This window comes from Lepus europaeus, chromosome 18, assembly GCF_033115175.1.
Source record: "Lepus europaeus isolate LE1 chromosome 18, mLepTim1.pri, whole genome shotgun sequence".
Classification (NCBI taxonomy): domain Eukaryota; kingdom Metazoa; phylum Chordata; class Mammalia; order Lagomorpha; family Leporidae; genus Lepus; species Lepus europaeus.
In genome coordinates, this window is record NC_084844.1 from 37,764,650 (window position 1) to 37,777,140 (window position 12,491).

The following is a 12,491-nucleotide window of genomic DNA, read 5'->3' on the forward strand; positions in this document are numbered from 1 at the left end:
CTAAGCTAATCCTCCGCCTGCAGTGCCGGCACCCTGGGTTCTAGTCTCAGTTGGGGCACCGAATTCTGTCCCGGTTGCTCCTCTTCCAGTCCATCTCTCTGCTGTGGAGGATGGCCCAGGTGCTTGGGTCCTGCACCCGCATCGCATCGGAGACCAGGAGGAAGCACCTGGCTCCTGGCTTCAGATCGGTGCAGCGTGCCGGCCACAGCGCACCAGCCGTGGCGGCCATTTGGGGGGTGAACCAATGGAAGAATGACCTTTCTCTCTGTTTCTCTCTCTCACTGGCTAACTCTGCCTGTCAAAAAAAAAAAAAAAATATATATATATATATATATATATATATATATATATATATATATATATTTATGGGGCTGGCGCTGTGACAAAGCCGCCACCTGCAGTGCCAAATGGGCGCCGGTTTGAGTCCCAGCTGCTCCACTTCCAATCCAGCTCTCTGCTATGGCCTGGGAAAGCAGTGGAAGATGGCCCAAGTCCTTGAGCCCCTGTACCCGTGTGGGAGACCGGGAAAAAATTCCTGGCTCCTGGCTTCGGATCAACACAGCTCTGGCCATTGCGGCCATCTGGGGAGTGAAGCAGCAGATGGAAGACCTCTCTCTCTCTCTCTCTCTCTCTCTCTCTGCCTCTGCCTCTCTGTGTAACTCTGACTCTCAAGTAAATGAGTAGATCTTAAAAAAAAAAAAAAAAAAGATTTATTTATTTATTTGACAGCCAGGGTAACAGACTGGCAGAGAGAGGGAGAAAGAGAGAGATCTTGCATCTACTGGCTTACTCAAATGGCTGCAACAGTTGTGGCTGGGCCAGGCTGAAGCCAGGAAGCAGGAACTTCATCTGTGTTTCTTAGGCAGGTGGCAGGGGCCCAAGTATATAAGCAACCATTTGCTGACTTCCCAGGAGCATTAGCAGGGAGCTGGGTCAGAAACAGAGCAGCCAGGACCCAAAACAGCACACTGATATGGGATGACACGGGATTCCGGGGTCACAGGCAGCTATGCCACAATGCCCACCCCTCTGCTCTTTAATTCTATGATAATGGCACAAATCAACAATCAAGCATGATACTCCTTCCACCCAGGTCAGGTATCAGAATCTTTCTTATCACAGTATTCCAGGCATCAGCCACCAATTTGTCATCTCTGGCAGGTCAATATGTTCTATAATCCTATTTCTTTCAATATTGGATGATGAACCTATATAAATTAGTATGATTTTACCATATGGTGTATTTTTTGTTCTCTACCCCAATCAATATTATCATTTTTATGAAAAACTGGAAAAAATAGACCTGAAGGGGACAGAAAGTCCAATGTAGAATCAGAACTATGTCGCATCAACTCTACCTATACTCCTGTGGTCACAATACGCAACCAAATGGCAAAGGAACTCATAAAATTGTAATAAGGTGGCAGTCTTCTACATATTACCACATTTATGCCTCACAAAAGCCCTGGGAGGTAGCAGGGCAGATGTCTGCATTTTACTGACATTTACTTTGAGGGCTGGGGAGGGTATGTGACTTCCCCGTGGTCACACGGCAGACTGAAACAGAAATAGCATCCAGGTCTTTTAACTCCTGTACTGCTACAGTTGGCTGCTTCACCTATCCAGTTGTTTTACTAAAAACCCATGTGCCAAGTTTTCTGCCTTAAAGAGGCTTATAATCCAGTCGAGGGGAAGGGGAAAGACTGACGAAAACAAACCTGTAATTATGTTCATAACAGTTAAACATTTAGAAAGTACATACAACATTATATGGGGCATGGAAACATATGGTGGAGTGGAATTGGATCGGACATATTAGTCTATGTGCACTCAGGCCTCTGGGTGTTTTCAAAATACAATGGGATTGTTTGGGTATGACTACAGGGATGAAGTAGAGTCCCTTTGCGTCTGGGATCCAAGCCAGCCACAAACTCAATCTGTCTTCCATTTAAGACAAATTGGTCAAGGGATAGATGGGCACTTTGCCAAAGAGCTAAAAATTTCAACCAGCGTAGTTCCTTATTTACAGGTGTACCTTGCCCATACGTTCTCAGTGCAATTACCAGGTAACAAAGAGGCAAAATGAAAGGTACTTGGAATTACATGGGGTTTTCTACTTGACTCTTGTGCCTGTGCTGTGTTGGCATATGAAGAAATGTCCACTTGCATCATTCCTGATCTTTCATATTTCTTTTCAGTCTCCAGGTTGAACAACACACTCTCAACCCATCAAACCCAAAAGAAGCTACAAGGATCAGTTATCCACCAAACATACTTCTGAAAAGTTCTGCTCTGCCTCACACATCTTATGAATACAGCAACTTTCTCTACACAGTCTTCTTACTATTATTAACAGACACAGCAGACACTTGTCACTTCTACACCGTGTCTTCCGTAGGGACATGACAAGCAGAGAGGTCAGGGCAGCGAAGGGAGAGCCTGGACAGCAGAGTTCCCCTCCTCTGATCCTACTGCTGACACTACTACCAGCATCTGTGGTTCATTTTATACACCCATAAAAATGGACACAGTTCCATCCCATCAAATGAAAACAAAGTCTTCCCTCCAAGCACTATGAATAGATCTCACTGCTCTTTTTCATAAAACACTTCAAACACAGCAGCCAAGGAACAGGGAAAGGCAACTGATAGTGTGGCACAGCTCCCAATGCCTCTGTTGTCCACACAGCAGACTTCATGCTCACCTGCTCGCCCAGGTTCATGTTCCCAGGATTTTAGCATTCAGTCTTTGCCACTATAGGTAGCCATCAGCACACTGGCAGAGAAAACTTGACCCTATGCATTCCAAAGTCCTCCTTATAAGTCATGGCCAAGGGGTTCAGAGATGGCAGAGAGAAGACAGTCTTCCAACAACCCAGAATTCCTCAAGTGGCTCTGACATTCACCTTACTTTGACAGTGAGCTGCACTCCAGAGCATTCTGGTAGAGCATTCCAGAGCAAAACGATGATGATGATGCTCTTTCTCACCGGGACGTGGCTACAAGCAGGGTTTGACCAAATGAAGTAAGTGTGTGGTGAGAAGGTGGAAAGAGCTAATCGTGAAGCAGCATTCAGATAAAAAAGAGAAGGGCAGAAGGGGTGAGGCAGGGTGTTGGCCTGTTTCTTCTCTCTTTCTCTCTCTCTAAGATTTATTTTATTTATTTGAAAGGCAGAGTTACACAAAGAAAGGAAGGAGAAAGAGAGAGAGAGAAGGAGAGAGATCTTCCACCCACTCATTCACCCCCTAAACAGCCATAATGGCCAGGGCTGAACTAGACCAAAGCCAGGAGCCAGGAGCTTCATCTGGGTCTCCCACATGGATGCAGGGGCTCAAACACTTAGGGCATCCTCCACTGCTTTTCCCAGGCACTTTAGCAGGGAGCTGGATCAGAAATGGAGGAGCCAGAACTTAAACAGGTGTCCATATTGGATGCTGGCAAAGCAGGTGGCAGCTTAACCCACTACACCACAACTCTTCTCTTAAGAGTCTGAAGTAGGGACCAGCATTGTGGCATAATGGATTAGGCTGCTTCTTGCAGCTCTGGAATCCCAAATGGGTGCTGGTTTGAGTCGCAGCTGTGCCACTTCCAATCCAGCTCCCTGCTAATGCACCTGGAAAAGCAGAAGATGATGGCCCAAGTGCTTAGGCCCCTGCACCCAAATGGGAGACCCAGATGAGGCTCTTGGCTCCTGGCTTCAGCCTAGCCCAGCCCTGGCCATTGTGGCCATTTGGGGGAGTGAACCAGTGGAAGGAAGATTTCTCTCTCTCTCTCTCTCTCTCTCTCTCTAACTCTGCCTTTCAAAAAAATAAATCTTTAAACAAGAAAAAAGAGTCTGAAATGGTTTCATTTTGGTGACAAGTGTCTGTTTCTAAGAATTCTGATCTCTTAGCTGTCTGGTCAAAAGCTAACATGAATTGTATCTTTCTTTAAGTATTGTCCAGAAAGAGATTCCTTAAGCTATGCCCACAGGGAACCTCTGGCTCTCAGGCCTGAGCAAACACCTCAACTGAGCCTGACAGAACAGATGCAAAGCATGAATGACAACAGGTTTGAAGGAAATCCTAAAGCACCTCCCAAGTCCCTGAGAGCACACTTTGAAAATACAATGGAGAGTACAGAACACTGAGATGTCATTTGGATAAATGAGTGTTATCATTTGCACCCCTGCACCAATCCATAACATTGTCTCAGAATCCTGCCATCTGTTTTTTAGGGGAAATGCCTGCTCTTCCTCAGGACCACCAGGGAGGGTGATTAAAAGCATATGTCCCTGGGAACTCCTGGCCCAGGATGAGTACTCTCATCTATCCCCATCCTTCCCAGCCTCATCCACCACAGAGTGCTCCTTACTCTGGGAACACAGAAGATGAAACCTGTGGAAAGCATATACTTGGGGCCAGCGCCGTGGCTCACTTGGTTAATAATCTGCCTGCGGCACCGGCATCACATATGAACGCCAGGTTCTAGTCCCGGTTGCTCCTCTTCCAGTCCAGCTCTCTGCTGTGGCCAGGGAGTCCAGTGGAGGATGGCCCAAGTGCTTGGGCCCTGCACCTGCATGGGAGACCAGCAGGAGGCACCTGGCTCCTGGCTTCGGATCGGCACAGCTCCGGCCGTAGCGGCCATTTGGGGGTTGAACCAACAGAAGGAAGACCTTTCTCTCTGTCTCTCTCTCACTGTCTAACTCTGTCAAATAAATAAATTAATTTTAAAAAAAAGAAAGTCTATATTCATAAAATCTTCTGCAAGAATATAATTTAGGTAACACTTATTCTGACCTTATAGAAATTCAGTGATAGGATCAAAATGGTCCATCTTGCTTTGGAGCCAAATGTTTCCCTGAACAAAGCAAGAACCTACTGAGCATCCCCTGATCCCCTCAGCAGTTAACAACCTTGAATCCTATACTTCTTTTTTTAAAATATTTATTTATTAATTTGAAAGTCAGAGTTATACAGAGAGAGGAGAAGCAGAGAGAGAGAGAGAGAGAGAGAGAGAGAGATCTTTCACCTGAAGGTCCACTCCTGAATTGGTAGCAACTTCCGGAGCTGAACCCATCCGAAGCCAGGAGCCAGGTGCTTCTTCTGGGTCTCCCACACAGGTGCAGGGACCCAAGGACTTGGGCCATCTTCTACTGCTTTCTCAGGCCAAATCAGAGAGCTGGATTGGAAGCGGAGCTTCAGGCCAGGGCGTTAACCCACTGCACCACAGAGCTGGCCCCAATCCTATACTTCTTTACCAGAGGAGATTTTTGAAAATGAACAGATGGGGGGCTGGCGCTGTGGTGCAGTGGGTTAAAGCCCTGGCCTGAAGTGCCGGCATCCCATGTGGGCGCTGGTTCTAGTCCTGGCTGCTCCTCTTCTGATCCGGCTCTCTGCTATGGCCTGGGAAAGCAGTGGAAGACGGCCCAAGGCCTTGGGCCCCTGCACCTGCGTGGGAGACTTGGAGGAGGCTCCTGGCTTTGGATTTCTCTCTCTCTCTCTGCCTCTCCTCTCTCTGTGTAACTCTGACTTTCAAATAAATAAAATAAATCTTTGAAAAAAAAGAAAAAAAGAAAATGAACAGATGGGAGGGATGACAGAGGAAAAGGGACAACTCCTAAGCAGACTTTGGTATGTGGACCTGATTCGGTAGCTCACTCCAGAGCTGGGCACAAAACTTGGCATCACCATTACAGACACAAATTGATAAAACACTTTCTAAGAAATGTCTATTATTCCTGCACAAAATGCAAGGTTTCCATTATAAACTCTTTCTCATTAAATTACTTCACTTTGTTTTTCTGGTTATTAAAGTATATTCACGGGTCGGCACCGTGGCTCAATAGGTTAATCCTCCACCTGTGGCGCCAGCACCCCGGGTTCTAGTCCTGGTCGGGGCGCCGGATTCTGTCCCGGTTGCTCCTCTTCTGGTCCAGCTCTCTGCTGTGGCCCGGGAGTGCAGTGGAGGATGGCCCAAGTGCTTGGGTCCTGCACCCCATGGGAGACCAGGAGAAGCACCTGGCTCCTGGCTTCGGATCAGCGCAGCGCGCCAGCCGTGGCGGCCATTGGGGGGTGAACCAACGGAAAAGGAAGACCTTTCTCTCTGTCTCTCTCTCTTACTGTCCACTCTGCCTGTCCAAATAAATAAATAAATAAATAAATAAATAAATAAAATAAAAAAAGTATATTCACAGGCCTGATGCTGTGGCATAGTGGGTAAAGCTGCCACCTGCAATGCCAGCATCCCATATGGGCTCCAGTTTGAGTCCTGGCTGCTCCTCTTTCAATCCAGCTCTCTGCTATAGCCTGGAAAAGCAGTGGAAGATGGCCCAAGTGCTTGGGCCTCTCATCTGTGTGGGAGACATGGAGGGAGCACCTAGCTCCTGGCTTTGCACTGGTGCAGCTCCAGCCATTGCGGCCATCTGGGGAGTGAACCAGCGGAAGGAAGCCTCTCTCTCTGCCTCTGCGTCTCTGTAACTCTGCCTTTCAAATAAAATAAATAAATCTAAAAAAAAAGTGTAATCACATTATAAATCTTTTTAGAAAATATTGGGAAGCATAAACAAAAGCTATACCTAGCCCCTCCCTTCAGAGATAACCACTGTTAACACTGATAAAATTTTTTTTTTTTTAGATTTATTTATTTATTTGAAAGGCAGAGTTACAGAAGGCAGAGGCAGAGAGAGAGAGAGGTCTTCCATCGACTGGTTCACTCCCCATATCAGATGGCTGCAATGGCCAGAGCTGAGCTGATCCGAAGCCAGGAGCCAAGAGCTTCCTCCAAGTCTCCCATGTGGGTGCAGAGGCCCAAGGACTTGGGCCATCTTCCACTGCTTTCCCGGGCCACAGCAGAGAGCTATGGAAGTGGAGCAGCCAGCACTCAAACCGGTGTCCATATGGAATGCGGGCACTGTAGGCAGCGGCTTTACCTGCTACACCACAGCACCGGCCCCAGGAAATCTCTTTAAAGACAGTACAGATAGATACATCTACAAATAGGACATCTGTTAACACCATTCTCCTCACACCACTCTTAACCAGCTCCCCTTTTTTGGCTAATGTACAACTACCATATTTCTATTTGGCCCATATACTGAGCTGTGTATATTTTCAAATCTTAGCATGGATTGAACATCATTCCACCTTTTTCCCAAATATATCTTTTTCAAAATTTATTTATTGGGGTGGACGTTGTGGTACAGCATGTTAAATACTTGCTTGCAATGCCAACATTCCATACCAGTTCAAGTCCTGGCTGCTCCACTTCCAATCCAGTTTCCTGCTAATACACCTGGGAAAGGAGTGAATAATGGCCCAAGTGCTTGGGCTTCTGCCATGCGTGTGGGAGACCCAGATAGGGTTCTTGGTTCCTGGCTCCACTTGGCCCAGCCGAAGTTGTTGTGGGCATTTAGAGATGGAATGAGTAGATGGAAGAGATCTCTGTCTCACTGTCTCTTTGTCTCTCTGCCTTTCTTTTTTTTTTGACAGGCAGAGTGGACAGTGAGAGACAGAGACTGTCTCTCTGCCTTTCAAGTAGATGAAAACAAATAAACATTCTTTTAAAATTTTTATTTATTTAAGAGGGAGAGAGACCAGGGCAGGGAGTGGGGGAGCGAGAGAGAGAGAGAGACATTGCTGCTTTGTGCTCCAAATGTCCACAAGAACTGGGTCTGAGCCAGCCCAAAGCCAGGAGCCCAAAACTGAATCCAGGTCTCCCATGTGTGTGGTAGAGACCCAACTACCTGAGCCATCATTTGCTACCTCCCAGGGTACCCATTAGCAGGAAGCTGGAACTGGGAGTGGACCCAAAGCTCAAACCCAGATACTCCAACACGTCTTAACAGTGAGGTGAAATGGAAATGTCCCCTCTATCTTTTTTATGTGTACCCGGTTATTCTGCTTGAAGCCTTCAGTGCCTGTGTTAGTTTGTATATCTCTATAGTACCAACAAAGCACCATGTTCTTACTAGACACAAAAAATGTGTTGTCACACTACCAAATGGATAGCTAAAGGTAGCATAACTGACTTTACCTAGTTGTTTTTTTATTTTTCTTTAACTCTTCTTCTGTTTTATTTGAAAGGCAGAGTTACAGAGAGAGTTCTGTCCGCTGGTTCACTTCCCAAATGGCCATAAAGGCCAGGGCTGGGCCAGGCTGAAGCCGAGAATTTGGAATACATCCAGGTCTCCCATGTGGGTGGCAGGGCCAAGTGCTTGGGCCATCCTCCACTGCTTTTCCAGGCACATTAGCAGGGAGTTGGATGGGAAGGGGAGGAGCCAGGACTCAAACTGACATCCATATAAGTTGGTGTCATGGCAGATGGCTGTTTAACCCACTGCACCACAATGCCAGCCTTGACTTTAATAAAAGCTTTTTAAAAAGTTGTTGTTTTTTATTTGCATTCATTTGAAAGACAGAGACAGGGAAAGGCCCTCCATCCACCAGTTCTCCCAGGATTAATGCCTGATCTATAATGCTGGAGCTGAGTTCCAGGAGCCTGGAACTCACTCTGTCTTCCATATGGGTGGCAGGGATCCAGTCACCTGAGTCATTACCTGCTGCCTCCCAGAGTCTGCACCAGCAGGAAGCTGAAATAGGAAGCAGAGGCAGGACTCAAACCCAGGCACTCTGACATGGGACGCAGGCACCCTAGAAGGCATCCCAACCATAGCGGACTTCAGAAGAAAATGAGGGGGCCAGCGCTGTGGCATGGTGGGTAAAGTCGTCGCCTGCAGTGCTGGCATCCAATATGGGCGCCATTTGAGTCTCGGCTGTTCCTTTTCCAATCCAGCTCTCTGCTATGGCCTGGGAAAGCAGTAGAAGATGGCCCAGGTCCTAATGTGCCTTGGGCCCCTGTACCCATGTGGGAGACATGGAAGAAGACCTTGGCTCCTGACTTCAGATTGGCACAGTTGTGGACAACTGGGGAGTGAACCAGCAGATGGAGGACCTCTCTCTCTCTCTCTTCAGATTGGCACAGTTGTGGACAACTGGGGAGTGAACCAGCAGATGGAGGACCTCTCTCTCTCTCTCTCTCTCTCTCTCTCCTTCTATGCCTCTTCTCTCTCTGTGTAACTCTGACTTTCAAGTAAATAAATAAATAAATCTTAAAAAAAGAAGAAGAGAGGCCGGCGACGCGGCTTAACAGGCTAATCCTCCGCCTTGCAGCGCTGCCACACCGGGTTCTAGTCCCGGTCGGGGCACCGGATTCTGTCCCGGTTGCCCCTCTTCCAGGCCAGCTCTCTGCTGTGGCTAGGGAGTGCAGTGGAGGATGGCCCAAGTGCTTGGGCCCTGCACCCCATGGGAGACCAGGATAAGCACCTGGCTCCTGCCATCGGAACAGCGCAGTGCGCTGGCCGCAGCACGCCTACCGCGGCAGCCATTGGAGGGTGAACCAAAGGCAAAAAGGAAGACCTTTCTCTCTGTCTCCCTCTACTGTCCACTTTGCCTGTCAAAAATAAAAAAAAAAAAAAAGAAGAAGAGGTCGGTTGTTGTCTGGGCGGATTTAAACAGTCAAGTAAAACCAAGCTGAGTAATCATGGCAGAAGGCAGATTCGATCCCTGTGAATGCATTTGCTCCCATGAACATGCAATGAGAAGGCTGATCAATCTGCTGCGGCAGTCCCAGTCCTACTGCACAGACACAGAGTGTCTCCAGGAATTGCCAGGACCCTCTGGTGATAATGGCATAAGTGTTACTATGATCTTGATGGCCTGGGTGCTTATTGCAGTGATCTTGTTCTTACTGAGACCTCCTAATCTAAGAGGATCCAACCTACCCGGAAAGCCAACCAGTCCTCATAATGGACAAGATCCACCAGCTCCTCCTGTGGACTAACTTTGTGATACGGGAAGTGAAAATAGTCAACACCTTCCACGACCAATTGAACGAAGATGACCAGAGTACTCTTAACCCCATTAGAACTGTTTTTCCTTTTGCATCTGCAATATGGGATGGTATTGTTTTCATGAGCTTCTGAAATTTCACTTGCAAATTTATTTTTGCTTCCTGTATTATCACCATTCCTATCTACAGTATATTTGAGTAAATGATTATATTAAAAGATACATGGGGTTTTTTGGTTGTCCTAAACTTAAACATTCCACTCATTCTGTTTGTAACTGTGATCATAATTTTTTGTGGTGATTTCTGGCCTGATTGAAGGAAATTTGAGATATCTGCACTTAAATATTTTAAATAATTTTGATAGGTTTTTAAATTTTTTTCATAAGGTATTTATGAAGTTGTTTGGGGTTATCTGGGATTGTATGAAAGAGAATTAGAACTACACCATATTTAAATTTACCTTGGTAGTTTATTTGTGGATGGCAGTTTTCTCTAGTATTTGGGACTGTGGTAGCTCTTGAAGTATTTTACAAACTACAGCTAAAATCTGTGGCACCCATTAGAGAACTGGCTTATGCGGCTAGAGTAGGAGAGGAAAAGAAATAAACAGCTGTTTACTCCCCCCCCTCCATTAAAAGTGTCTATTGTCAAAATTTAAATAAACATGATTCATCAATATGGTGAGTGACTTATGGTCCACTATATGACATTATATGACATTTGTAAGCCACTCTACATAGCCTTACAAGGTTCCTGAAAGAAGGAAGAAGTCGTAATTCTGCCTTTGCCAGGTGTAATCTATATGATGATAATTTATATAGTTTTATTTATTTATTTATTTATTTGACAGGCAGAGTGGATAGTGAGAGAGAGAGACAGAGAGAAAGGTCTTCCTTTTTGCCGTTGGTTCACCCTCCAATGGCCACTGCGGCCAGCGCATCTCGCTGATCCGAAGCCAGGAGCCAGGTGCTTCTCCTGGTCTCCTATGCGGGTGCAGGGCCCAAGCACTTGGGCCATCCTCCACTGCCTTCCTGGGCCATAGCAGAGAGCTGGCCTGGAAGAGGGGCAACCGGGATAGAATCCGGCGCCCCGACCGGGACTAGAACCCGGTGTGCCAGCGCCGCAAGGCGGAGGATTAGCCTGTTAAGCCACTGCGCCGGCCTCTAGTCTGAATTTCTAAGGAACTTAGATCCATGTCTATACTAAAATTTTAGGTACAAAAGTTCTTTTCTTTTACCTAACTCTCCACCTGGGGCAATGCTGCAACAGATGCATGCCTTGGGTTTAATTTAGGAACTTCCAATGGATTCTTGTGAATTCCCGCCATCCAGTGGCTGAAGGTGCTAACTGCACCTTTTGAAAAAGGCAATGGAAGGGCATATGCTGTGGTGTAGTGGGTTAAAGCCCTGGCCTGAAGCGCAGGCATCCCATATAGACGCCGGTTCTAGTCCCAGCTGCTCCTCTTCCAATCCAGCTCTCTGGAAGATAGCCCAGGTCCTTGGGCCCCTGCACCCGGAAGAAGTTCCTGGCCCCTGGCTTCGGGCTGGCCCAGCCCCAGTCACTGGGGCTATTTGAGGAGTGAACAAGAGGATGGAAGATCTCTTCCTCTCTCTCTCTCTGTAATTCTGACTTTCAAATAAATAAATAAATCTTAAAATAAAAAAGCAACCTATCAATGTTTATGCCTAAAAGTCCTAAAAACCATATTTCTCAAAATGATTTTAAAGTCTCCTATGTTTTAAAAGTGTTTAATTGACGCATAATCACTAATTATTTGTGGGGCATCATGTACAATTTTGATACATGTATATGCTGTCTAATGATTGAATCAGGTTGATTAGCATTTGTCATTTCTTTGTTAGGAACACTCAAAACTCTCTATGTTGAATATACAATAAATTGTTGTCAGTCACCCCACAGTGCTATATGGAGCACTAGAACTTATTTCTCCTAACTGTATTTTGATATCTGTTTTTCATCCTTTTTCTGTATCCCTACTTCCTACCCTGCCAAGCCTCTGGTGACCTCTGGTATACTCTCTATGTATATTGAATCAGCTTTTTATTAAAATGCTTATTTGGGGTCAGCACTGTGGCATAGTAGATTAAGCTTTCACCTGCAGCACTGGCATCCCATATGGTTTTGAAATGGAATCCTGACTGCTCACTTCCCATCCAGTTCCCTACTAATGTGCCTGGGAAAGCAGTGGAATATGGCCCAAGTATCTGGGACCCTGCACCCACGTGAGGAACCCAGAAGAAGCTCCTGGCTCCTGGTTTCAGTCTGGCCCAGCTCCGGCCATTGAGACCAATTGGGGAGTGAACCAGAGTATGGAAGATCTCTCTCTGTAACTCTGCTTCTCAAATAAATAAATAAATAAATAATTTTAAAAAATGTTTATTTATTTTCATCTACTTGAAAGGCAGAGCAACAGAGGAGAGATCTTCCTCCTGTTGGTTCACTCCCCAAATGCTTGCAATAGCCAGAGCTAGGCCAGGCCAAAACCACAAATCCAGAACTCAGTCCAGGTCTCCCACATGGGTGGCTCAGACCGCAGCATTTGAGCAATCACCTGCTGTCTCCTGGAGTGCACATTAGCAGGAAGCTGGATTAGAAACAGAGTAGCCAGAATTTCAACCAGGCACTCGGATATGGGATGCAAGC

General features: G+C 46.4%; 2 protein-coding genes across 6 annotated transcripts in view; one reads left to right on the forward strand and one right to left on the reverse strand.

Moving 5' to 3' along the window:
- The window catches only part of ACACA (acetyl-CoA carboxylase alpha), a 332,967-nt gene that overhangs the window by 301,913 nt on the left and 18,563 nt on the right, over window positions 1-12,491 (reverse strand). The gene's annotated exons all lie outside the window — the stretch shown is intronic.
- On the forward strand, window positions 9,470-10,195 carry LOC133777081 (small integral membrane protein 14-like). Its single transcript, XM_062216508.1, has one exon. It carries the CDS (start codon window positions 9,519-9,521, stop codon window positions 9,816-9,818), a length of 300 nt encoding a protein of 99 aa, XP_062072492.1. The 5' UTR covers window positions 9,470-9,518; the 3' UTR covers window positions 9,819-10,195.

Coding starts and splice junctions, on each gene's coding strand:
- LOC133777081 (XM_062216508.1), top strand. CDS start 9,519: ATGGCAGAAGGCAGATTCGATCCCTGTGAATGCATTTGCTCCCATGAA.